This window comes from Mandrillus leucophaeus, unplaced genomic scaffold, assembly GCF_000951045.1.
Source record: "Mandrillus leucophaeus isolate KB7577 unplaced genomic scaffold, Mleu.le_1.0 Scaffold185, whole genome shotgun sequence".
Classification (NCBI taxonomy): Eukaryota; Metazoa; Chordata; class Mammalia; order Primates; family Cercopithecidae; genus Mandrillus; species Mandrillus leucophaeus.
The window spans coordinates 899,420-924,888 of record NW_012101865.1 but is presented as its reverse complement, the minus strand read 5'-3'; the positions used below and the strand labels follow the sequence as shown (position 1 = coordinate 924,888).

Genomic DNA, 25,469 nt, shown 5'->3' with positions numbered 1-25,469 from the left:
GTTGCTCTCTCAGGGGATGTCTTTGCGCAGAGCACAACCTACACAGCTGTTCAAGGCGAACCCACCTGCCCACCATGCCAAAGAGCATGCTTGGCCCACCGGATTGCGCTTAGGTCAGGATCCATCTCAGGGCCTCTGGGAGGGTGGTCTGGCCCTGCCAACCCTACTGAGGGGTCCTCGGGGCAAAGGCCAAACCCCAGCAACTCCTCACCTGACCCTCACTGCCCCATGTGGGTTCTGGTGCACATTTTCCAGTTGGGCTTGGGCCCCTCCTGGAGGTCACCCCCTGGGCATCTGAAATCACAGCATAAAGCAGGGAGACACTCAGGAGTCAGCCAGACCCGAGTTCACATCATGGCTCTGCCACCAGCTGGCCGTGTAAACCTGGGAAGCCACCTCACTTCTCTGAGCCTCTATTTCTTCATCTGTGAAAGGAAGAATCCTACAATCCTACCACCTCTCTCAGATGCCCGTGTTGATTAAATGAGGTGATAAGCCTTGGCATGTGGTACCCACTCCCATGACCAGGGTAGGGCACTGCCCAAGGGGGTCACACATTTGGGCCCAGAAGAATGCCGTGCCCTGAGTTCCAGGACCCCCGGGAGAGAGAAGCCCACAGATGCACACACATGCACACTCACACACACTCACACACATGCACTCATACACACACACTCATACACACGCTCCTAAGGCAGCTGTCTTGGGCGGTAGACAGGTGGATCCCAGCCCACCCTCCCTGCCTCTCATCAGACCTTGTTAAACTGTCCTGCACAGCCCTCTCCACCCACTGTCCTGTTCCCTAAATAGCTCTTCGGAGGCAGATCCTGCTGCCAGGCCAAGCTCTTGTGCAGAAATTTGAGCTGTCCCCACAGGCCGTGCCCAGAGTCAAGCCCAAGGTCAGGGACTGGGGCTCTGCCTCCCTCTGCCCACCCATCCTTCCCACCACTCCTTCCAGATCCCTGTCCCTCTCTCCACCAAGGCTGGCAGCTCCAGGGTCCACCAGGCTTGCTCTTGGCCCCAGACTCCAGCCAACCCCCTGCTCCTCCTACTCTACTCACCGCCACTACCACCCTCTTCTCTGCTCTCATGTCCATAGCAACTTGGGTGATTTTAGTGGCCTGGGGGGCAGGAGCCCTGAGTTCCAATCCTAACTCTTCCACTGACCTGTGTGATCTCGGGCAGCCTCCTGCCCTTCTCTGGACCTTGCTCAGGAAGGGCCTTTCCAGGGACCAGTGTCATGTCATAGCTTCAGGCTGCTGGGGTGTTGTCTGGACAGCTGTGCCTCAGTTTTCTCATCTGTTTGACAGGATAATAATAGTACCCACTGCCAGGGCTGTTGTGAAGATTAAATGAGTCAATGTGTTTAATTGGCTTGTTTAATCCTCACAGCATGGGACAAGCACTGTGTGAGTGAGAGCTGCTGTTACTATTCTCTGGTGGTCTGTGGCAACATTACCTTGGATTTCACCCTTCAGCCCCTGGACTCTCTCAGTGCTGCCCCTCCCCCACCACTCTCCCTGATCCCACCAGAAATGCCCGCGTCTCTGCGTCTCTGACTGGGCTTGACCACTGTGAAGACAATGCGTGATCCTGGGGGCGAGTTTGGGGAGACAAAGGAAACCAATATGTGTTGAGAACCTGCCCTGTGTCAGGCTATGGCTGGGGGCTTGGTTCATGTGAACCCGCTCATTCCTTGCCCCAGGTAGGAATTACTGTCGCATTTTACTGCTGAAGAAACTGAGGCACAGAGAGGTGAAAGAACTTTCCCAAAGCCACAAGGGGGAGCCACCAACAGACCAGGACTCAAACTCATATCCAAAGCCTATGTCCCCAAAATAGCATAGGAATGTGGGGTCTGAGCCTTCTCCAACTCCATTTGCCTTTGGTTTTCAGCTTACCTGGGGAAGGATGCCGGCTTCGATTCAGAGATCTTCAAAAGTAAGTCGGCTGGGGGAGCATGGGACCTGGGATTCTTTGTTCAGGCTTTGCTCCCCAACCCACTTTGGTACCTGTTTAGAATATAGCCATCCGCTGCCCATAAAAGGATGTCCACCGGGGTTTGTCTATGAGCTGGTAACACATCACCTGACTTCTAAGGGCCGCAGAGTACCCCAGAGCTGTCCCCAGCTGCTGAACTGTCCTCTGACTAAAACTGGGTTTGAAAGGCAAAGCCAGAAAAACCAGCGGACTTGGCCTTCAGATGTTTGCTCTTTGGCTTCTCTGGCCCCTACCTAGATAAATCTCTTCCCATCCTACCCCAAGGCCAGGTCCCCTTCTCCCAGTCAAGACCCAGAAGAGAGGGGATGCCCCAGAAAAGTCCTCACTCCTAAGTCCCAGGCCGGGCTGGCTGCCTCAAAAACTTCTGCCCCAAATTTCATTCCCACCCCAGGATCGATGTTTGGCCCCAGCGTGGAATTCACCTCGGTGCTGAAGCCGGTCTTTGCTCGTGAGAAGGAACCCTTCTCCTTGTCATGCTTGTTTTCGGAAGATGTGTTAGACGCTGAGAGCATCCAGTGGTTCCGAGACGGTGAGGACCCCCAGTCCTGGCCCCCAGCCTCCAGAGCTAGCACCTCCAAAGCTCAACTCAGAGCCAGGGAGGACCCCTAGCGGAGAGACTCTCTCCAACCAGTACCAACTGAGCTGAAGAGGCAGAGGAGAGCAGGAGTACAGCCAGGTGTGGTCAGACCATGCCACCCCACAAATGGCCACCAAGCATCTGTGGGGTGCCAGGCCCTGGGCTGGGACTGGGGCAGAGGGTAGGGGCAGATGTGCATGAGTCCAGGGCCTGTGTCCACCTGGGAGGAGGGAGGAGGGAGGAAGCCATCAGCACAATTGTAGCCTCCAGCACTGACCAAGCACCTGCTCAGCCATTTGCATGCATCGTTACCTCCCTAAGAGTAAGTGAGGGAGGCCAGGCGTGGTGGCTCACACCTGTAATCCTAGTACTCTGGGAGGCTGAGGCGGGTGGATCACCTGAAGTCAAGAGTTCAGGCCTGGCTAACATGGTGAAACTCCGTCTCTACTAAAAATACAAAAAATTAGCCAGGTGCAGTGGTGGGTGCCTGTAATCCTAGCTACTCGGGAGGCTGAGGCAGGAGAATCGCTTGAACCTGGGAGGCAGAGGTTGCAGTGAGCCAAGATGGCATCACTGCATTCCAGCCTGGGGGACAAGAGCAAGACTCTGTCTCAAAAAAAAAAAAAAAAAAAAAAAAGGGAGGAGTGAGGGCACTTAAAGCAATGGGAACAGAGCCCCAAGGTCAGGAGGCAGGAGGGCACCACAAGCGCTCGGGGCAGGCTGCGACAGTTGCATCGGGCTTTTCAGAGGCAGGGTTGTGGTGCAGATAAACAGTTGCTGACCCGTGGGCTGGGAGGCCTCTGGGGACGTCTCAGGCAAGGCCTGGAGAAGCCTGGTCAGAGCCAAGGCAGGAAGATGTGGACCTCCTACCCCATCCATGACCAGGCCTATAGCCTAAGGACCCAGAGTAGAGTGCCCCTCTGGCACCCCCAGCTCTGAGCCCAGGGAGGCTGTACCTGCTGGGGCAGTAGGGAGTAGGGAAGCCATCAGGATCCCTGACAGCTGCAATAACAAGGCTGAGATGTTTTCCCAAACTTGTAGATCTTCCGGAATGGAGGTGCTGACTGGAGGGCAGAGTCTTCTCATGGGGTAAAGAGAAGAGCTGGCCCCACAGTGTGGCCTCAGGGCAGGGCCCGCCCCTGAGCCCCGGACTCCGCTTCTGAGTCCCCATCCACCTCCTAAGCTCCCATCCCATGAGCGCTCACTCCCCTCCCTGACCCCTAACCCCTCAACAAGTCCTCCACCCACCTCACCGAGGCCCCAGCTCTCTCACTGAGACCCAGGCCCTTTACTGAGCTCCCACCCCCCTCAAATGGGCCCTCCTTCTTTGAGTCCCTGACCCCATACAGGGACCCATCTCTCTTGCTCCTGCTTCCTCAGAGAACCTACAACTCCTCACCTTGTCACTGGCTATGTCCCTAAACCCTCACTCCCTCATTGAGCCTCAGCCCCACACTGGCCCTTCCCTCCTCCCCAAGCCTTCTGCAAAGAAGAGTTCTCTGCTACCTTGGCGAAGCCCTGGAGGCCACCAGCTGCACCCAAGGCCTGAGCTGAGCCTCACCAGCCTCTCTGTCTGCCTAGCCAGGGTCTCCAGGCCCCCTGGGTTTCCACGGTTCCCAGGTGAGACCAGGAACCCCCACAAACTCAATGGCCCCCCACTTCCCTTCCACAGGGAGGCTACTGAGGTCCTCGAGACGTCGGAAGATCCTCTACGCAGACTGCCAGGCGTCCCTGAAGGTGTCCTGCACCTACAAGGAGGATGAGGGGCTCTACACGGTCCAGGTGCCCTCACCCTTCGGACCCCGGGAACAGAGTACCTACGTGCTTGTGAGAGGTGAGGGCATGGGTGTGTGCGAGGTGGCAGCAGAAGCCCAGAGACCAGGGCTCTGCCCCTCGTTTGCTGTGGAACCTTAAGCAAGGGCCCTACTGTCTTGGGGCCTCAATTTCTCTGCCATAAAATCAGGGCTTTGGGTTGGGGTTTCCAAGACTCCACATGACATCCTATGACTCTCCAAAGGAATGTGGCCTGAGAGTTAGCCCGGCTGGAGCCAAGGAGGCGGGGAGCTGAGTGTGGGGCTGGAGTGATTCTGGCCACTGCTTAGGGCCTGGGTTCACATCCTGGCTTTGTCACTTCACCAGCTGGGTGACCTTGGGCAGGTCACTCACTCACCTCCGTGAGACTCAGTTTCCCCATCCAAAGAGGGGAAGGCTGCTCTGGGGCTGGAATTCATTATTCCACTTGTTCAGGTACTTGGTGTAAAATGGGCCCCCAAGAAATGGTACTGTCACCCTTCCCTCAGATACTGCTATGGGGGTGGGGGGACTAATATTCAGGCCCCAGTCCTCAAGATCAAAACTGAGCCCCTGGAGGATGGATGAGAAGAGGATGCCGGATGGGAGTGGGAAGGGCCTGTCACCAAATGGCCACTGACTAGAAGGGCCTCCCTCTCACCCCCGGGTTTCAGATGCTGAGGCCGAGAACCCCGGGGCCCCAGGCTCCCCGCTGAACGTCCGATGCCTGGATGTGAACAGAGACTGCCTCATCCTGACCTGGGCCCCACCCAGTGACACCCGGGGCAACGCCATCACTGCCTACTCCATCGAGCGGTGAGTCGGCCTCTTGAGTGGCAGAGGCCCTAGGGCTAGAATTCTGTCTGGCTGTGGGAGCCACAGCAAAGAGGAGGCCCCATGCCTGGCCTCAGAGAAACCCCACAGCCCCGCTCCTCAGAACAGGACAGGAGGCAGGCTGTGCTCTGTCATTTAGGGGCAATGGAGGGGCATCTGTGCCTCCAAGTCTCTGTCATGCTGATACCTGGAATTCTACACTGGAGTCGGCTACTGCCCTGTGGACCCTCTAGAGCTGACCCGGAGGGGCAAAACAGGGAGTGCTTGAACCCTGAGCACAGTGGATTCGTGGGTTATTTTCCTTCCTGAATGACAGAGAGAGATGGAATAGCACTGATCCCAAAGGAGGAGGCAAACAGGTAGACAGCCCAGAACCTCCAGCCTCCTTCCTGTGTGGCCGGCTCTGAAGGCCCAGCTTGAGGAAATAGCTAATGCTGCCACAGACGGGCTCATGACCATGCTAGGGGCACGCCTCATCTCTTTCCATCCTTACAACGACCCCGCTCTAAAGAGAAGGGGACTATCTAATGCCCCCTTCTATGGATAGGGAAACCAAGGTGTGTGGGGAGATGACTTTGCTCAAAGACACATTTGTCATTAGTGGTGGAGACAAGACTTGGACCCACATGTTATGACTACCCCAACCAGCTGGTAACAATAAGGGTAATGTGCACTGTCACACTGCCTGGGACAATGGTACCAAGAGGGTCCAGAGAGCCCAGGCTTGGAGGGTCAACCTGGAATGCACGCCAACTTAGGGAGGGGACAAGCTCAGGTGGATCCTAACCGTGTGACCTTGGGCAGGTCTGGTCACTCTCTGAGCCACAGACCCTCCATGTGTACAGTGAAGGTGACCACACATGCCCCCAGGACTTCCAGGGAGATGAAACAAGGGCTGGGTGTGGAGGGCACAGCACAGCCGTGGGCTCACGATGATCCCCCATGAAAGGCACTGCTGCTGGTCAGCATCAGGGATGGTGAAAAGGTGTCCCGGGGACCCGAAGTTGGAACCAGCCTCTTCTATTGTAGAGAAGAACTTTAATTGGTAGAGATGAGCTCGGCAGGCTCCCTCAGTTAAAGAAAAGCCCTCAGGCCGGGCGCGGTGGCTCACGCCTGTAATCCCAGCACTTTGGGAGGCCTAGGCAGGTGGATCATGAGATGTCAGGAGTTCAAGACCAGTCTGACCAACATGGTGAATCCCTGTCTCTACAAAAATATGAAAATTAGCCAGGTGGTAGTGGCATGTGTCTGCTATCCCAGATACTCTGGAGGCTGAGGCATGAGGATTGCTTGAACCCAGGAGACGGAGGTTGTGGTGAGCGGGGATGGTGCCACTGCACTCCAGCCTGGCAACAAAACAAGACTCCGTCTAAAAAAAAAAAAGAAAGAAAGAAAAGGAAAGTCCTCGTAGAGGCTCACATTGGGAAGGTGTGCAGTGTGGGCAGGGGCTGAAAGGGGGGCCTGTCTCCAACAGGTGCCAGGGTGACTCTGGGGAATGGGTCCCCTGCCATGAGGCCCCCGGAGGAACTTGTCGGTGCCCGATCCAAGGCCTCGTTGAAGGTCAGAGCTATCGGTTCCGGGTGAGAGCCATCAGCAAGGCGGGCAGCAGCCTCCCCTCCAAGGCCTCAGAGTTGGTTGTCATGGGTGACCATGATGCCGCCCGGAGGAAGACAGGTGGGTACAGAGGTCCTAAGCGACTTTCTAGAACATCAGTCAGGAAACCCTCAGGACTACCTCACACAGGAGACAATCTGGCCCTCAGGAACCCCGAGTCTGATGGAGGAAGCACAGCCCAGGCCTCAGTAAACACTAGTCTGACGAAGGAGACAAAGGCCAGCCCTCGAGAACTTCCAGTCTGATGGAGGAGGCACAATCCGGTCCTTAGGAACCCCTAACCTGAGAAGAAAGATACAGCTAGTCTAATGGGCGAAACCAAACCGTCCATGGGAGAGACCAGTCTGAGGGAGCACCCCACCCCAGCGCCTGTCAGATGTCCTTCAGCTCGAGTGTGGGGACTTGGCCCTCTCAGCCCTCGGGAGCCACGCTGACTTGGGTGTGCTAGAAGCTCCACCATGGCAGGGTGCCCAGTCCCAGGCGCCTCCTTCCTCCTCTCTGTCTCCACTTGTCCCAAGAGAAAGAGCGTCTACCAGGGCCTGAGAGCAGCAGGGCTCCACCTGGGACTCCTGAGAAAGCTGAGGTCACAGGGCACCTGTCTGAGGTTGCACAGCGAGGGCTGCAAGGCCAGGACTGGGATAGGGCAGGACACAGAGCCTGGTGTGGGGTAGGCCCTGGCCTAACTCCTCCTGTCCCACCCCCCACCCTCCCATGCTCCCTTCTCATCCTAGAGATCCCCTTTGGTCTGGGAAACAAGATCACCATCAGCACAGATGATTTTGAAGGTATGCGGGACCCTCCTATGTAGTTCTGGAATCTGTATCGTTCTGGAAACTCTGTATAGTTCTGGAAACTCTGTATAGTTCTGGAATCTGTATAGTTCTGGAAACTCTGGGAGGTGAGCTGGCAAGAAGGCAGAAACTGTCCCTGTGCAGGGTGTGGGGGATCAGGGCAGGTGGGGCCTCGTCGGAGGCAGCCAGAGTGCTGGGGTCACTGTGGCCCATCTGGCTGTGGCCCTCCTGGAGGAGGGAACACGTTGGGAAAAGTCCTGGCCAGGGCAGGGGGAGACCTGGGTTCTGGCCCCAGCTCTGCCCAGCATTGCTGGGTGACCTGGAGGCAATTACTACCCCTGTCTTGGGGATGGGTGGAGATGTAGTTCCCTCCTCCATGGAATGAGGCACTGAGATTAGGGGGTCTCTGAAGGCCCACCCATCTCGGCCCCGGGTGACTCTGATTCCAGATACTGTGACCATCCCCTCACCGCCGACCAATGTCCACGCCAGCGAGATCCGAGAGGCCTACGTGGTTCTGGCCTGGGAGGAGCCGAGGCCCCGGGGCAGAGCGCCACTGACATACTCCCTGGAGAAGGTAGGGGACCCCGAGGCCCCAGCCCCAGGCCAGCCTGAGAAACAGTGTGCTGTGGGACCCTGGGCAGTGTCCCCTGGGGAGGCCGTCAGAGAATAAAAAAGAAGCCCCTGGCTGGAAGGGCCCAGGCATGGCCGCACAGAGAGGCACGGGGATGGATTGAATAGCCTTTGCGGCTACCTCTAGCCCTGGGAGGCCAGTCACTGCTGGTCGTTCCTGAGGCTGTTCATGAAAGTACACAAAATACAAGGCACAGACAACAATGACAATATGATCCACCACTTCCTGGGTACCTCCCTGCCCCCGGGTCGGCTGGCATCAGACCACACACTGGGCCAAGCACTTCTTGGTGGGACTATGTTGGGAGGGAAACGAGGCTGGTACCCTCCAGACAGGGACAGGAACCAGCAGCACTTGCAGAGCCTACGGAGTGATTAGCACTAGGAGGTGGCTCTCACTGGGGATCGAGTGGGGTCAGGGGAGACCCCGGCGAGGATGCAGCAGGTCTTGTAGAGTGGACTTCACAGTGGAGGGGAGGCAGGACGGCGGAGTAGAAGACAGCATGGGTGTTAAAATCTGTTCAAATCCTGCCTTCTGCTGTGTGATCCTGAGTGAGTGTCCTAACTTCTCTGAGCCTCAGTTTCCTCCAGCATAGAATAGAGAACCTGCCCTGTGAAGATGAAATAAAACCCAGCCCGCAGCCAGAGCCTGCAGTCCCCGGGATCTGTCAGTGCTTCCCAAGGAGATGTTCTTGACTATCTCCCTGAAGTCAGAGACTAAGTTTATCTTCTCACTGCTTTCTGTGCCCAGCACAATGCCTGGCACAAACCAGGTGGACAGAGAAGGTTTAGGGAATAAATGCATTTAACATTTTCAGGGAGGAATCTCTGGCTCTGGTTATCTAAACGGGCCTCTCTTTTCACACTCATGGGTAATCCTTTTTCTCTGACGTAGGAAAGCTATAGATAATTGGGGACTGGTTTTGCGAGGTGGTAGGGTATCATGGTGGAGATGTTGGCGTCAGACTGCTTGGGTTCAAATCCTATCTCTGCTGCTTACCAGCTGTGTGACTTTGGGCAAGTTACTTAGTTTCTCTATACGCCTGTTTCTTCTTCCATAAAATGATAATAATCATACACAGCTTGTAGGGTTAATGTGAGGATCAAATTAATTAGCGCGCATAAAGACTTAGAATAGAGCCTGGCACACAGTAGGAGCTCAGCAGTCTTCATGGTTTCTTATGGTGATTTCTCGTCCTGCCTGGTCTAGGCCACTGACAGCCAGATGGGCTTGGGAGGGGGAAGACCACAGAGGATGGAATCAGTGGGTCCTCTGGTGCTTCTAGGTCTTAACTCTCTTGCCCAAACTCAGCAGAAACGGTCTCTGGGTGCCTCTCTCATCTGTATCACCCTGGGCTCTTCACCCTCCATCTGCCCAGAGACTCAGAGTTTCTGGCTGCTTTCTGGGTCTCTGACACTGTGGAGAGTAAACAGGTTTGCAGCTACCCACACCTGAGCGAAGTGAAATGCCATATCCACCAGTTATTAGATGCAGGACTTTTGACCAAATTACCAAAACTTTCTGAACCTGACTTCCCTCATCGGCAGAGAAATTAACACCTTCCTGCAGGGTTATTGTGAGAACTCATTCTTTCATTCATTCATTTGCCCCAGAAACATAGATGGAGCACCTGCCATGTGCCAGTGCTGTTCTCGGTCCTGGGGACACAGCAGGCGGGGGAGGGAGTGCCGATGATAAACGGGGTAAATCAGTAGAATATTACGCACAGTAGTGAGTGGTAGGCGCTAAGGAGAAAGACGTCGAGCAGGGAGGGGAACTTGAAGTGTGGGGAGAGGAGGTGCTGACATTTTCAGATGGAGTGGCTGGGAGGGCCTCCCCACTCCCCAGGAAGGTGGGTTTTGAATAAAGGCCTACAGGAAGCCAGCCAAGAGATTTCTGGGGGAAGAACATTCCAGGCTGAGAGATGAGCAAGAGCGAAGGCCCGGACGGAGGTGGGACTTGGGCCCTTAGGGAACAGCAGAGAGGCACAGAGACTAAGGGCAAAGGGAACAGTGGCCAGACAGACCAAGGGGTCAGGCCATGGGGAAGCTTTTGCTCTGAGGGAGATGCGGGGCTTGGTAGAAGGGAACAGAGAACAAGACGGAAGGGGGTTATAGGTAGAAACGGAGGGGAGACCAGCCAAGAGGCTATTCAGATCATTCAGGCACGAGGTACTGACAGCCTCCATCAAGGTTATGGTGGGGAGCATGAGGGCGATAAAGCATGGCTGGGTTCTGGGTAAATTTTGAAGAGTGAGTCAACTGGGTTTGTTGTTGGAGCACATTTAGGGCATGAGACAAAGAGAGGAAGAGCCAAGGGTGGCTCCAGGGATTTCACCTGGGGCACTGGAAGGATGGGAGCCACCAACACAATGCAGGTGTGGGAAGCTCTGGAGCTGCATCGTGGACAGGCTGGACATGAGGTCTCGGTAGGTATCCAGGTAGAGAGGTGAGGAGGCAGATGAGGCAGAGCTCCGTGCTCAGGGGCAGCCTGGGCTGAGTATAGAGGATCATGAAAGCACATGGGCTGGGGACAGAGATCACTGGAGGTGACCAGTACAGAGCCGGTCTGGGCAACCACTTAGCCAATGTGAGTTCCTCTGTTTCTTCAGTCAGTCATAGGTAGTGGCACCTGGGAGGCCATCAGCACGGAAAGCCCTGTGAAATCTCCGAGATTCGCCGTTCTGAACCTGGAGAAAAAGAAGTCATATGTCTTCAGAGTGCGAGCAATGAACCAGTATGGCCTGAGCGATCCCTCAGAGCCCAGTGAGCCCATCGCCTTGCCGGGCCAGCCAGGTACCCTCATGATGCAGGGGGTCGGGGAGGAGGCAGGCCAGGCCAGGCTCAAGACCTGAAGCTGCAAGGACAAAGCCCTGCCCACTTCCCTGTCCCTGCTCCCTTCTACCCATCACGAAGCTGAAAGGCAATTTGACCTCAGGCCTGGGGAGTTTTAAAACATCAGAAATTACATTTCTCTGGGCAGGAGGCTCATGGAGGGAGACAGCCTTCTGCTTTTTTCCAGATCAGCAATGAATGGGTTACAGAGTGCAGCTGGGTCCCGCACAGCAGCTGTGTAAGCGAGTGGTCCCTCCATTCTACAGGTCTCTGGCCTGCCCCTAGACCCTGCAGCTCACTGCCAAGCAGCCCCTGGCACCCTGCCTGGTGGAAGTTGAGCTGTCCCACCTGAGCCCTGGCTTACCAGGCAGGACACTGCTCATCTGCAGCATAATGGGGGACCTGGGAGTCATTTCCAAGCTGCACACCTTGCTGTCCTCAACTGGCAAACCCATTGTGTTTTTTGGGTTTTTTTTTTTTTTTTTTTTTGAGACGGAGTCTCGCTCTGTCACCCAGGCTGGAGTGCAGTGGTGCAATCTCCACTCACTGCAAGCTCCGCCTCCCAGGTTCACGCCATTCTCCTGCCTCAGCCTCCCGAGTAGCTGGGACTACAGGCGTCTGCCACCGCACCCAGCTAATTTTTGTATTTTTAGTAGAGATGGGGTTTCACCGTGTTAGCCAGGATGGTCTCGATCTCCTGACCTCGTGATCCACCCGTCTCGGCCTCCCAAAGTGCTGGGATTACAGGCGTGAGCCACCGCGCCTGGCCCAAACCCATTGTTTTAAAGGGCCTCGTTACTGCTCCTACCTCTGGCTCCTTCCTGAGTCTCCCAATTGCAACTCCATCCTGACCCCAGCTTCCCAGGGCTCCCACCTCTGAGACCTCTGGATTCTGAGGTTCTTTACCCTTTCATCAGATTAGAAGGTTTCCTGTAGCTGCCATCACAACCAGCCCTTTAAGGAACCTTTCTACATTGCCACTTATGCAAGAAAAGCCTGGTTTGCTGAAGGTCCCATTTGGAGAAGATTTCAAAGTTCTAGATTTGTTCTGCTTCAATAATTTAGAAGGGAAAAAGTACACACACGCACATGCACATGCACATGCACATGCACACACAGCACGTATGAACAAGTTGGTGAGCAAGTGGTGTTTTTCTTTAATTCTGGTGAACATTTGGTTTTGATTTGGGGCCTGGCCAGTGAGCAGTTTGTCATCAGATGTGGGCAGTCTCTGGACCATAAACCAGACTTAAATTGTACCAGGCAAGGCTCTGGTATAATTCAGAAAGGAAGGGAGGGCAGGGCTAGAGGTGAAACCGTCAAAGAGGTGAGGAGGAACCAACTCATCTCTGAGGAATGATAGATGGATTCAACCAACCATCCATCTATCCATTAAACAAGTTACAGCAGCCCCTACCTCAAGGAGCTTAGTTTCAGGGAGCCACGAAAATCGGTAGAGAAGTTTCAAGGAAAGAAAACTGAGATTAAAGATAAGGACTGAGGAAAGCTCTCAGTTTTGGTGACTTTTGAGTGAGAGAGAGTGTGTATGTAAGGATGAATGAGTGAGTATGCTTTTGTGCTTTAGTGAGGAAGCAGAGATGCTCGGAGGTAAGGGGAGAGAGGACTTTTAGGATACACTTCTGGGTCTATGGAAGAGTTCCCAAAGTCCCCAGCAGGTCAGGAATTCATGCACCTTGATTGCTGTGGGAGGTCCTTCTGGCCTCTCCCCATGCTCCTCCCCTTCCCCAGCCTGTCAGAGCCATGTAATTCAACCTTCTCATTCAGCCCATGTTTCTATTTTTTAGCTACCCTCCCTCCTCCAGCTCAAGTTCAAGCTTTCCGAGACACGCAGACCTCTGTCACCCTGACATGGGATCCCGTGAAAGACCCAGAGCTCCTGGGTTATTACATCTACTCCCGGGAGGTGGGGTCATCTGAGTGGCAAACAGTTAACAACAAACCCATCCAAGGCACCAGGTACGTCTGCCCACCTGTATCAGTCTGTTCTCACACTGCTATAAAGACATACCTGAGACTGGGTGATTTCTTTTATAGAGAGGTTTAATCAGCTCACAGTTCTGCGAGCTATACGGGCCTCTGCTTCTGAGGAGGCCTCAGGAAACTTATGATTGTGGAGGAAGGTGAGGAGGAAGGAAGCATGTCTTACATGGCGGGAGCACGAGAGGGAGAAAGAGCAAAGCGGGAAGTGCTAACACTTCCAAACAACCAGATCTCGTGAGAACTTGCTCCCTGTCTTGAGAACAGCAAAGGGGAAATCCACCCCAAAAATCCAATCTCCTCCCACGAGGTCCCTCCCCCAACACTGGGGATTACAATTCAACATGAGATTTGGGTGGAGGCACAGAGTCAAACCAGATCACCCCTCTTCCTGCACCAGGCATCCTTGAAAGGGGGCCATAATAATAATGAAGCCCAGCGTTTCATAGTATTTACCCTGCGTCAGGTACTGTTCTAGCATTTTTCCTATGTGAGGTCATCTAGTTCTACCTGCAAGCCTATACGTGTAGGACTATTATTTTTATTATTTTACAGATGAAGAAACTGAGGCTTGGAGAGGTTACATAAGGTTACGTAACTTGCCAAAGCCCCTGTAGCTTAGTAAGTGGCAGGACTGGGACTTGAACCCAGATGGTCTTTTTCAACAAACCTCATTGAGAATGTGCTATTTGCAGGACTCCATGGATAGAGATGACCATGCCTCGGTCTCATCCCTCCAGGAGCTTACAGCCAGAGAGAGGTGGGGAGGGCAGAGCAGTGGAGAGCTTTGGAGACAGGGAGGCCTGCATTCAGGCTCCACACCACCCCTCACCCTTTCTGTATTAGTCAGGGTTCTCTAGAGGGATGGACTAACAGGATACATGTACCTATGAAAGGGAGTTTATTAAGGAGTATTGACTCACACAATCACAAGGTAAAGTCCTACAACTGGCTGGCTGTCTGCAAGCTGAGGAGCAAGGAAGCGCGTTCGAGTCCTAAAACCTCAAAAGTAGGGAGGCCAACAGTGTAGTCTTCAGTTTGTGGCCAAAGGCCTGAGAGCTCCCGGCAAACCACTGGTGTAAGTCCGAGTCCAAAAGCTGAAGAAATTGGAGTCCAATTTTCAAGGGCAGGAAACATCCAACGTGGAAGAAAGGTGAAGGCTAAAGATCATCCAGTCTCCTCCGTCCATACTCTTCCACTGCTTTATCCTAGTCACGCTGGCAGCTGATTAGATGGTACCCACCCAGATTGAGGGTGGGTCTGCCTCTCCCAGTCCACTGACTCAAATGGTAATCTTCTTTGGCAACACCCTCACTGATACACCCAGGAACAATACTTTGCATCCTTCAGCCAATCAAGTTGACACTCAACCATCACCCTCCCTAAGCATCAGTTACTTCCTCTGTAAACCAGGAGGGTGGGGCCACATTCATGGCCTCTTGACATTCCAACTCACACTCCACTCTGAGGTTCACTCCTCATCCCCTGGCCCTGAAAGACCCTCATCCTAGCAGGCACAGTGAGTCCTGGGGCTTCTGGGCTAGTAACTTCTCTTGATATAGGAGCTCTGTCGGGGAGAGGGCTTAGGTGATAATACCTCTCCCTTTCCTTTCCATCAGACAACTTGCCAAGCCCTGAGCACACCTGACTGGGCTGCCTGCACCCTGGGCCATGAGCCAAGGTCATCTGACCGAGAAAAAGGAACAGCCCCAGTGCCCCATTGGTCTTTGGTGCCTCACAGTTAGCTGTGAGGGGTCCCTCATAATTTGTTACTAGAAACAGATAAAATTCCCAAGTTGGAGAATAATCAGGTTTTTGACAAATTAGCTCAGAGTCAAGCTTATCCCTAGAATAAGACCTCTCCTCCAACTTGCATTCAGCTGTGCTTCCCTGAAGGGGAGGGCAGGGGTTGGAGGGCTGGCACGAATGGGGTGGCATGACCGAGGGACGTGGCATACAAAAGTGAAGGTGGCATGCTGCTCTGGCGTGTCCAGAGAACTTGTCCCATATGTGCATGTCATCTGTTACATGTGTCATCACTGGAAAGAGGCTAAACCCTGCTGCCCAGGAGTTGGAGCCTAGGGCAACAGCAGAAAAGGAGCTAAGTTGGGCTGTGGTGGCCCAGGTCACTGTGGAATCATCAGGCTCCACAGAGCCTGGCTCGCAAAAATGTCTGAATGAATGAATGAATGAATGAATGAATGAATGGTGGGTGGGCAGGTGCTACACTGGTGCTCAGGAGACCTGGCTACCATCTGGGCTGAGCCCCTAATTGGCTGTGTACTCTTGGCCATCTCGGCCTCTGTGGTAGTGCTTCCCTACTCATAACATGAAAAAACGGGATCGTTTCACCCCTAAGGGCCCTTCCAACACCCAAGATTTTGTCCTCATCTCCAAAAAAGGGATAAGTAACGGCATCTTCCTCAGAGGGTGTTATGAGGAGCACCTGGTGGATAGACATAAAGTGAGTGCCAGACAAGGGCACACTGCTATCAGCATTATTGTCATTGTCATCTGTTGTCAACGGGGTCTGGTCTGAGGAGTCATCCCAGCCTCCCCTGTTCAGGTGCTGCCTGACCATCACCCACTTCAGTGCTCCCTCTGTCCCATAAAGGCATGTTCCCCCTTTAGACGCACTTGTCCCCAAGCAGAGAGCTCGCTGCTCTGCCAGCTGTCAACACTTGATGTGACTGAAGTCCTGGGGACTCCTCAGGGACCACTAGCTGAGAGGAGCTCCCTGCAAAACAAGATTTGCTCTAGGAGAATGTTGATAGGTAAAAAGAGAGAGAGGGCCACAATTTGGGTCTTATCAAGAAGGGACAGGATGAAAAGGACATTTTTCTCTAAGCCAGAGCATCCTTGCGTGTCCCTGGATGACAACTGTCTTTGAGGGCTCTGAAAGGACTCCGTGTTTTTGCATCACAGCATTAGTGCAGGCATTAACAGCCACATGTTCTTTTTCAAGGATAAAGCCCAAAGTCTTGAAGATGTACCATGTGGCGCTGGGTCCAGGGTTGGCTGCCTTTGCTTTAAATTAGGACCTTTCCTAGCGTGTTTGCATGTTAAGGGTGGATCTGGAAAAGCAAACATCCTTTAAAACCCTTAGGTCTACCCCCTCCACGGTGTCATCTCGGGCATTGCCATGGGATCAAGGGCAATATTTTTAGGAAGAATTGACCTGGAACTTTCCAATTCTACCACGCTGGTGACCACTTATTCCACAAAGTTGTTCTAGAAAGTTTGGGAATGTCTCCAGGCTGTTTGTACGTCCGTGAAAGCTGCACGTTTCCCTCCCAGGTTTACAGTTCCCGGGCTGAGGACGGGCAAGGAGTATGAGTTTTGTGTCAGGTCAGTCAGCGAGGCTGGGGTAGGCGAGAGCTCAGCCGCCACCGAACCCATCAGGGTCAAGCAGGCTCTGGGTGAGTCCAAGGGCAGGTCCAGCCTGCAAACCTCCCTGGGCTGGGCGGGGAGCTGGGGCTCATAGACCACATCTTGGAGGGCCCAGTCCTGGTGGCTTGTGGCACACACGACCTCTGAGAGAAACTGGAGCTGGCCCTGGCTGCCCTTTCCTTTGGGAAGGAAGTAACCATGGCTTGAGGTCATGGGATGAGGCCTGAGCAGCTCTAGCGGGTGGGGAAGCCCTCAGGCCCAGAAACCCGAGGTTCCGATGCCCTCCTGAGGCACAGATACTGCTGGCTCAGGGAAAAACCCCTGGAGTAGGGCGGGCACCAACTAGGGGAGGCTCATCGGCTCCCTCAGGCCCCACTGTCCAATCCAGCCACCCTAGGGAGCAGCTGTCCTCACCTCCTTACCTCCCTGTAGCTACCCCATCTGCCCCATATGGCTTTGCCCTCCTGAACTGCGGGAAGAATGAAATGGTCATTGGGTGGAAACCTCCCAAGCGTCGTGGAGGTGGCAAGATCCTGGGCTACTTCCTGGACCAGCATGACTCAGAAGAGCTGGACTGGCACGCGGTTAATCAGCAGCCCATCCCCACCCGGGTCTGCAAGGTAAGGCTGGAAGGTGGCCCCAGCCTGTGTCATGACTGGTTTAGCAGAGACCGGAGGGCAGTGCTTGAGTCTTGAAGTCTGACAGAATCTGACAGAGGTCTCAAGTTCCCCTGCCTCAGCCATCGAGATCATTTTCCAGTGCAGACCCACCTTGAACAGAACTGTTTAGAGCCCCCAAGAATCCCAGCACTTTGGGAGGCTGAGGCGGGTGGATTGCTTGAGCTCAGGAGTTCGAGACCAGTCTGCAACATGTTCAAAGCCCTGTCTCTACAAAAAATACAAAAATTAGCTGAGTGTGGTGGCACGCACCTGTAGTCCCGGCTACTCGAGAGGCTGACACGGGAGGACTGCATGAGCCCAGAAGGTCGAGGCTGCAGTGAGCCATGTTCATGCCACGGCACTCCAGCCTGGGTGACAAAGTGAGACCATGTCTCAAAAAATAAACACAAAAGCAAAGCCCCCACAGACCTCCTGCTCTGAGTCGCTCCGCATCCCTCCCCCAGCCTCAGTCTCACAGTTTGCGTTTCTGCTCTTCAAGGTCAGTGACCTTCGTGAAGGCCACTTTTATGAGTTCCGTGCCCGGGCTGCCAACTGGGCAGGTGTTGGCGAGCTGTCGGCACCCAGCAGCCTGTTCGAGTGCAAAGAGTGGACAATGCCCCAGCCAGGTGAGAGGCCTGCAGGCCTGAAGTCCAGTGCCTGCCCTTCCCTCCTTCCCCAAACCTACCCAATGAGATGAAGGCCGCAGCACTCCTCTGTGCATTCAGGCTTGCACTGTTTGTCCTGCACCCCAGGCCCCCGGCCCTTCCACAAACCCACTCTGTAATTCCTGACACAAATGGAATCCTAAGCCTGTCTTAAAGGACCCCTGATCTGGGCCATCAACTGGCCCAGCACAAACTATTTCCCAACCCGAGACCCTGCCTGCTTCGGGACATAGACCAATCTCCAGCTCCAAAGGTGCATTGCTAGGGTGAGCAACTAGTCCTGGTTTGCCTGAGACTTTCAGTTTACTACTGAAAATCCCGTGTCCCAGGAACCCTCTTAGTCTTGGACAAATGGACAGTTGGCCACCCTACCCACTGTTCCCATTAACCCTGTAAGCCTTCTCACAAATGAGCCCCTCACCTCCCACTGAGGAAGGAGAATCACACCTTTCCATCGTTTTGTTCAGCTCAGTTCTGTTTTCTACACAAAACCTCTACCTGAGTGGCAGATAACTAAAACATGATGCTTTTGACAGCAACAATGATAAACAACTAATATTTATCGGGTACCTACTAGGTACCAAACACTTTTCATAAATTATCTCACTAATGCTCACAAAAGCACTATATTACAAGAATTATTATTATCCCCATTTTACAGATGGGGGGATAGGAACAAAGAGGCTAACTATCTCGCCCAAAGTCCCCATATCTGGAAGAGGTGGAGTTTTGACATGAACCCCAGAGGTCTGACTCTAGAAGTTACACCCTTGGCCCCCACACTAAACACTGAAGCACTTTAGAATGATTAGTGCTGTCTGGGATGGGGATGGGGAAGGTCAGGGAAGCTACTAGGAGGAGGGGAGGCTGAGCACATTTTGAAAAGTGAACCCTGTTTCAGGCCCAGAGCCAAGCTTTGTCATGATGCCAAGGTTGGCCTGGGCTTGGCGACACCCAGAGCAGGCCCTTCCTGGCTTGACTGTGACTGATGGATTGACAAGCTTGTTGACTGACTGCTGGGCTTGCTGCCCAACTCACACATCTCTGCCCATCTCTCATTTGTCACAGGCCCCCCGTACGATGTACGGGTGTCTGAGGTGCGGGCCACATCCCTGGTGCTGCAGTGGGAGCCCCCATTGTATATGGGAGCTGGGCCTGTCACAGGCTATCACGTCAGTTTCCAGGAGGAAGGCTCTGAGCAGTGGAAGCCAGTCACCCCAGGCCCCATCTCTGGCACCCACCTGAGGGTAAGTTCTTATGCCTTCATCTTCTGACTGGCCCTGAGCCTTCCCTGCCACTAGAACATTAGCACTGGAATGACCTCCAGACATCGTTGCCCTCACTTAATGGCAGCAGAGGACCAGAGAGGAAGAGCGATTTACCTAGGGTCACACAGCAAGTTGGAGGTGGGTCTGGCTGGCTGGTGCCCATATCCTGCTCCACGCTAGGCAGGCGCCTCCGTAAAGACTCACTTGCTATCAGCCAGGTATATCACCATTTGCACATGCATGCCCCCTGACCCCGGAATTCTGCTCCTGGGATTGAATTATAGAAAGATAATTAGGCAAATGTGCAAAGATCTAAGGATAAGGATGCTTCTTATAGCCTTGTTTATAATGGCCCAAGCTGGAAACAACGGAAACATCTATAAGTAGGGGTGTTGCTTAAGTTCATCACAGTGTATCTTAAAAGTAGAATCCTGTGCCAGGCAGTATAAAGAATAAGGCAGTTAAAGGAACAAGACGGTGTGAAGAATGGAGATGGGCAGGGCATGGTGGCTCATTCCTTTAATCTCAGCACTCTGAGGAGGCCGAGGTGGGAGGATTGCTGAAGCCCAGGAGTTCGAGACCAGCCTGGGAAACATGGAGAAACTTCATCTCTACAAAAAAAACAAAAAATTAGCCAGGTGTGGTGGTATACACCTGTAGTCGCAGCTACTCGGGAGTATCACCTGAAGTGGGAGGATCACCTGAGCCCAGAGAGGTCCAGGCTGCAGGGAGCTGTGATCGTACCACTGCACTCCAGCCTGAGGGACAGAGCAAGACCCTGTCTCAAAAAAAACAGAATGAGGTGGACTTACATGCATGTATTAACACAAAAAGGTATCCATCCTATGTGGCTCAGAAAAGCAAAGCAGAATACAGAGTAGGATATTTATATGTGAATAGCATATAATATATATACATGTTATATATAACATAGATAAATAAACATGTATGCATGAGTGCAAAGAGTGGACAATGCCCCAGCCAGGTGAGATGCCTGCAGGCCTGACAGAGGTCTCAAGTTCCCCTGCCTCAGCCATCCAGATCAGTTTCCAGTGCAGACCCACCTTGAACAGAACTGTTTAGAGCCCCCGAGCATCCCAGCACTTTGGGAGGCTGAGGCTACATGTTCCTTAATTTAAATGAGAAACAAACTGTAGAGTCTTTGGCTGAATGAGAAGCCTAGCAGAATCACTGGTTTTGTTCTGGAGTGGCGGTTGCTTTCACTTCCAGCCGTGCGGGAGGTGAGGAAATCACAGAGTCTTCTCCTGGCCTAACCAAGACAATTCACAAACACTTAGACATGTCAGGAAACAAAGATGTCGCTGGAAGCATTATTAGCAGACACAAATTACTACCTGAGACAACCAATCAGAGTTAGATTTCCAGGTGACTGAAGGCCACTTTCACAGGCCATAGTGTCTACACCTAGGGCCAGCGTGTCTCAGGGCCTCCTTTATTTGAGGAATATTTGTAAGAATGTGATGTGGATTAAGTTCCATTTTCTGCAGCCCTAGGGAAAGGTGAAGTATTTCTCCAGCCCGTTTTCCTGGGTGCTTTTCCCCAGCAGGCAGGAAGATATGCAGTTTTCAAGCCCATTCATCAACATTCTATTAGGGAGCAGCCGGAGGAAAGAAGGCTGGCTCAAGAAGCCCGTCACAATGGGAAAGAATAAGATACTAACAAATAGGATAGGTGCATGTCCTGTTTCTACCTGGATTATGTCCTTGGAAAAGTCTAAAAAGATTTTGCCCAGGCGTGGTGGGGGCTCATGCCTGTAATCCCAGCACTCTAGGAGACCGAGGCAGATCTCCTGAGGTCAGGAGTTCGAGACCAGCCTGGCCAACATAGTGAAACCTCGTTTCTACAACAAAAATACAAAAATCAGCCACATGTGATGGCGCATGCCTGTAGTCCCAGCTACGCAGAAGGCTGAGGAAGGAGAATCACTTGAACCTGGGAGGCGGAGGTTGCAGTGAGCCGAGATCATACCACTGCACTCCAGCCTGGGCCACAGAGCGAGATTCCATCAAAAAAAAAAAAAAAAAAATCTCTAAAAAGATTTTTACGTTGGCCGGGCACAATGGCTCACACCTGTAATCCCAGCACTTTGGGAGGCTGAGACGGGCAGATCACGAGGTCAGGAGATCAAGACCATCCAGGGTAACACGGTGAAACCCCGTCTCTACTAAAAATACAAAAAATTAGCCGGGCGTGGTGGCGGGCGCCTGTAGTCCCAGCTGCTTGGGAGGTGGAGGCAAGAGAATGGCATGAACCCGGGAGGCGGAGGTCTGTCTCTTATACACATCTAGATGTGTATAAGAGACAGGAGCCGAGATCGTGCTACTGCACTCCAGCCTGGGCAACAGGTGAGACTCTGTCTCAAAAAAAAAAAAAAAAAAAAAAAATTTTTACCAAATGGTTCATTCTGGTGATGTCTGGGGGAGGGCCTGCCAGGGGCGCTTTAGTCCTTCATGGCATGTTGTGCTCTGTCACTTAAAATGTTTCGCAACAAGTGTGTATTTCTTTTATAATTGGAAAAATTAAAATACCTTCATTTTACAAAAAATGAAATTAAAGCCACCTCAGACAGAATCAGGGAAGACAAGCCTCAGCCAAGGGACTCTGCTGAGACCTTGAGGTCTCCTGACCTCATATAGGTGAGGTCTTCACCTATATGAGTGGCTCGCCCCCTCCGCATGTACGTTGGCCCAGGCCAGGGCAGGACAGCCTTGGTGACCTGGCACCGGCTTCTGCATGTGGACTGTTGGCCACCATTCGGTCAGTCAGCCACTGGCTAAACATTTTTTCACACCTGCTTTAATGCCAGGCCTGGACCAATTCCTAGGCATGAGAAACTAAATAAGTCACAGTTGTTGGGTAGCAGGCAACAACAATACTGTGTGATAAATGTTGCAATTGAGGGGGTCTCAGGAATTCTGGACGCTCAAAAGAGAAGGTGAGAGGTGCTTCCTGGAATCCACGCGTCTGCCGAAACTGAGTGATGAAGCACAGGCTACAGTGGAGTGAGCCAGGAGGGAGGCGGGACGGCATCCCAGGCAGCGCACTCAGCAAGGGCAAAGGCAGGGAGGTGTGAAATGGTGTGATGGATGTGGGGACACTGAGAGAGCTGTGGCGTGAAGGGGACAGATGGAGGGACAAGAGGACAACAGGCTAAGGCCAGGTTAGGAAGACTCTAGGTACTCAACCTCGAAATTTGAACTTGACCCTGAAGGCCACTAAAAGATGTACACATCATCAGATCGGCAGAGGGAAAGATAGATTTGGAGAGAAGGGTCCCAGGGCAGAAACGCCCTTTAGGAAACTGTTGGGCTGCCCCAGGTGAGGAGAAACAAAGCCTCAATCATGGCTGTGGATGGGACCTGGAGGAAAGTGGCCACATTTAAGAAACATTAGGGAGGCCGGGCGTGGTGGCTCACACCTGTAATCACAGCACTTTCAGCGGCTGAGGCGGGTGGATTACCTGAGGTCAGGAGTTCGAGACTAGCCTGGCCAATATGGTGAAACCCCATCTCTACTAAAAATACAAAAATCTGCCGGGCATGGTGGCGAGTGCCTGTAATCCTAGCTACTCGGGAGGCTGAGGCGGGAGAATTGCTTGAACCAGATAAGCAGAGGTTGCAGTGGGCAGAGATTGTGCCACTGCACTCCAGCCTGGGCGACAAGAGTAAAACTTTGTCTCAAAAAAAAAAAAAAAAGAAAGAAAGAAACATTAGGGAAATAAAACAGATGGAACCTGGTGATTGGTGGAGACAGCCCAAGAAAAGGATGGCAAAGACAATCCCCAGGTGTTGAACGGCCGTCTTTGTCACATGGAAAGATGAGGGACACAAGAAGAGAGGGGGTTTTCTTGTTGAGAGTGGCTCCCCGAGTGGTTCCCCGCACCCTGGGGCCTGGGTTTCAGGAAAAGTCACTGCTGTCCTCAGTGCTGGTTCTTGCCCTCTGCCCCCAGGTTTCTGACTTGCAGCCAGGAAAGAGTTACGTGTTCCAGGTACAGGCCATGAATTCGGCTGGTCTGGGGCAACCGTCCATGCCCACCGATCCTGTGCTCCTGGAGGACAAGCCAGGTAAGGGTGGCCGGAGAGGCCAGAGCTCTGCCGCTGGGCTACACCGTTGGAGATGGGTGGTGTTCAAGGGAAGTTGGGAGAAGCCTGATGCTGTGCTAAGCCCTCACATTTCTCTGGCCCTCCAGCAAGCCCCTAAGGGAGGGGTCATCATCCCACATTGACACTGATTTTATCATAGCTCAGAGAAGATCAACCAGGTCACATGCTAGTATATGACAGAATCACCCACCTCTCCCAACTATAAAGCACGTTCTCTTTCCATTCTTTTAATTATTCATTCATTTAATAAATATTTGGTGATGCCCACGTTGCACTGTGAATACAGGAGTGAATGAGAGAGTAAGATCCCTGCTCTAATGTAGGAGTAGGGGGAGCAGAGAGCAGTAAACAAGTAAACTATTGCATGAGGAAAGCGATTTAAGATAGAGATAAGTGCTTTATTATAAAAGAAACAGGATGATAGGATGGGGCAAGGTTGCTTAGCTAGGGCAGTCAAGGAGGGCCTCTCTGAAGAGGTGACATTTGAGGTGAGAAGGAGCCAGATCATGCAATGCCTTGGCAGCCACCGCAAGGAGTCAAATTTATTATTAAGAGCAACGGGCAGGCCCTGGAGGTTTAAGCAGGGGAGGGGTGTAACCTGGTTTATTATGTATAAGCATCCGCTGCCCTCTGTTGGATCTCGCCCTCAGGTGCCCATGAGATCGAGGTTGGTGTGGATGAAGAGGGCTTTATCTATTTGGCTTTCGAAGCCCCTGAAGCCCCCGACTCCTCAGAGTTTCAGTGGTCCAAAGACTACAAGGGCCCACTGGACCCCCAGAGGGTCACGATCGAGGATACAGTTAACAAGTAAGTGAGGCGAGAGGAGAAACAACTGCTCAACGAGACCCAAATACTGTCAGAGGAGCTGGCAGACACTCCCGGCTGAGACCACAGGGCAGGACTCATCGATGATGGCTGAAAGGTGCTGCTCGGTCTTTCTCTGAGGACACTGACTGCAACCTTAGTGAGAAGAGTGGAGAGTGCACTTATGGGATTGCAATGGCGCTATTTTTTCTTTTCTTTTCTTTGTTTTCTTTTTTTTGAGACAGGGTCTTGCTGTGTTGCCCAGGCTGTGCGATGGCATGATCTCAGCTCACTGCAGCCTTGACCTCCCAAGCTCAAGCGACCCTCCCACCTCAGTCTCCTGAGTAGCTTGACTACAGGCACATGTCACCACGCCCAGCTAATTTTTGTATTTTTTTGTAGAGATGGGGTCTGACTCTGTTGTCTAGGCTTGTCTCTAACTCCTGAGCTCAACCAGTGCTCCCCACTCAGCCTCCCAAAGTGCTGGGATTACAGGCGTGAGCCACTGCGCTCAGCCAATGGCACTGTTCTTTTGGAGATTCCTTTTCCGTAGGGAATTATATGTGCCCCTAACTCAGTACCTTTGAGAAGACCTTCAAAGAGGACTTGGTTTCTAGCCTGGGTGCCAGGGATTTGCTCTTACAAGTTCTCTGTACTTAGGTTCCTCATCTATAGCATGTAGAGTTGGACCAGATGACCACAAGGACCCCTGTCAGATGCCCCCATGTCTCACTCCTCCCCCAGCGGCTCATGGCCTCAGCTCTGTCCAGCAAGGCATAAAGCCTACGCCTCAAGCCCTGGAGGAGGTCAGGGTGGTGTGACCAGTGCAGACCCAGTGCCAGAGAGTCCAGATAATGGCACCATTGAAGGTGGGACCCTGAGGGGACCCTGAGGAGGTAGAAGGAGGCAGCTGCCTGTGCTTCCTGACTTGGCCAGCGTCTGCTTGTGGTACAGGCTCACCAGAGGCAACCTGGACTCCCTGGCTCCCAGGCCTCTAGTGCACAAGACTAAGGAGCTCCTCCCAGAGCCTCTGCTCTCCTCTCTCTGCCAGGTCCAAGGTCATCCTGAAAGAACCTGGCCTCGAGGATTTGGGCACCTACTCAGTCATAGTCACTGATGCCGATGAAGACATCTCCGCAAGCCACACGCTGACCGAGGAAGGTAATGCACCTGCCCCGCTCCCTGCCACCTCCCCAGAGAGAGAGTCCCAAACACAAATGCACACAGAGATCAGCAAGAAGCAACCAAAATAAGTAAAGTGGCAATTTCCACAGAGAAGTAGGCCCTCACCCACCCATTCTTTCCATCAACAGATATCTATTAAGGACCTGCCACAGGCCAGGTAGGCCCTGGATATTACATCAGTGAACTCGACAGACAAAAATCCCCGCCCAGTGAAATTTACATTTTTCTGGTCTCTCTTTTGTTGTCCCACTTCTTTATTTTTAAATTATTACTATTATTTCTTTTTTTTTTTTTTTTTTT

The 25,469-nt window shown here is 53.0% G+C and overlaps 1 protein-coding gene across 1 annotated transcript in view; it reads left to right on the top strand.

Annotated features, from left to right (window-relative positions):
• MYOM3 (myomesin 3) overlaps positions 1–25,469 on the top strand; it is a 59,335-nt gene that overhangs the window by 15,133 nt on the left and 18,733 nt on the right. The window contains exons 8-23 of the mRNA XM_011977862.1: positions 1,897–1,941; positions 2,393–2,530; positions 4,251–4,412; positions 5,044–5,185; positions 6,678–6,877; positions 7,549–7,602; positions 8,058–8,185; positions 10,854–11,037; positions 12,882–13,053; positions 16,372–16,493; positions 16,897–17,084; positions 17,623–17,749; positions 18,857–19,035; positions 23,027–23,141; positions 23,831–23,987; positions 25,036–25,145. Of these exons, the coding sequence (XP_011833252.1) occupies positions 1,897–1,941; positions 2,393–2,530; positions 4,251–4,412; positions 5,044–5,185; positions 6,678–6,877; positions 7,549–7,602; positions 8,058–8,185; positions 10,854–11,037; positions 12,882–13,053; positions 16,372–16,493; positions 16,897–17,084; positions 17,623–17,749; positions 18,857–19,035; positions 23,027–23,141; positions 23,831–23,987; positions 25,036–25,145 (2,223 nt within the window). The remainder of the gene's footprint in view (positions 1–1,896; positions 1,942–2,392; positions 2,531–4,250; positions 4,413–5,043; positions 5,186–6,677; positions 6,878–7,548; positions 7,603–8,057; positions 8,186–10,853; positions 11,038–12,881; positions 13,054–16,371; positions 16,494–16,896; positions 17,085–17,622; positions 17,750–18,856; positions 19,036–23,026; positions 23,142–23,830; positions 23,988–25,035; positions 25,146–25,469) is intronic.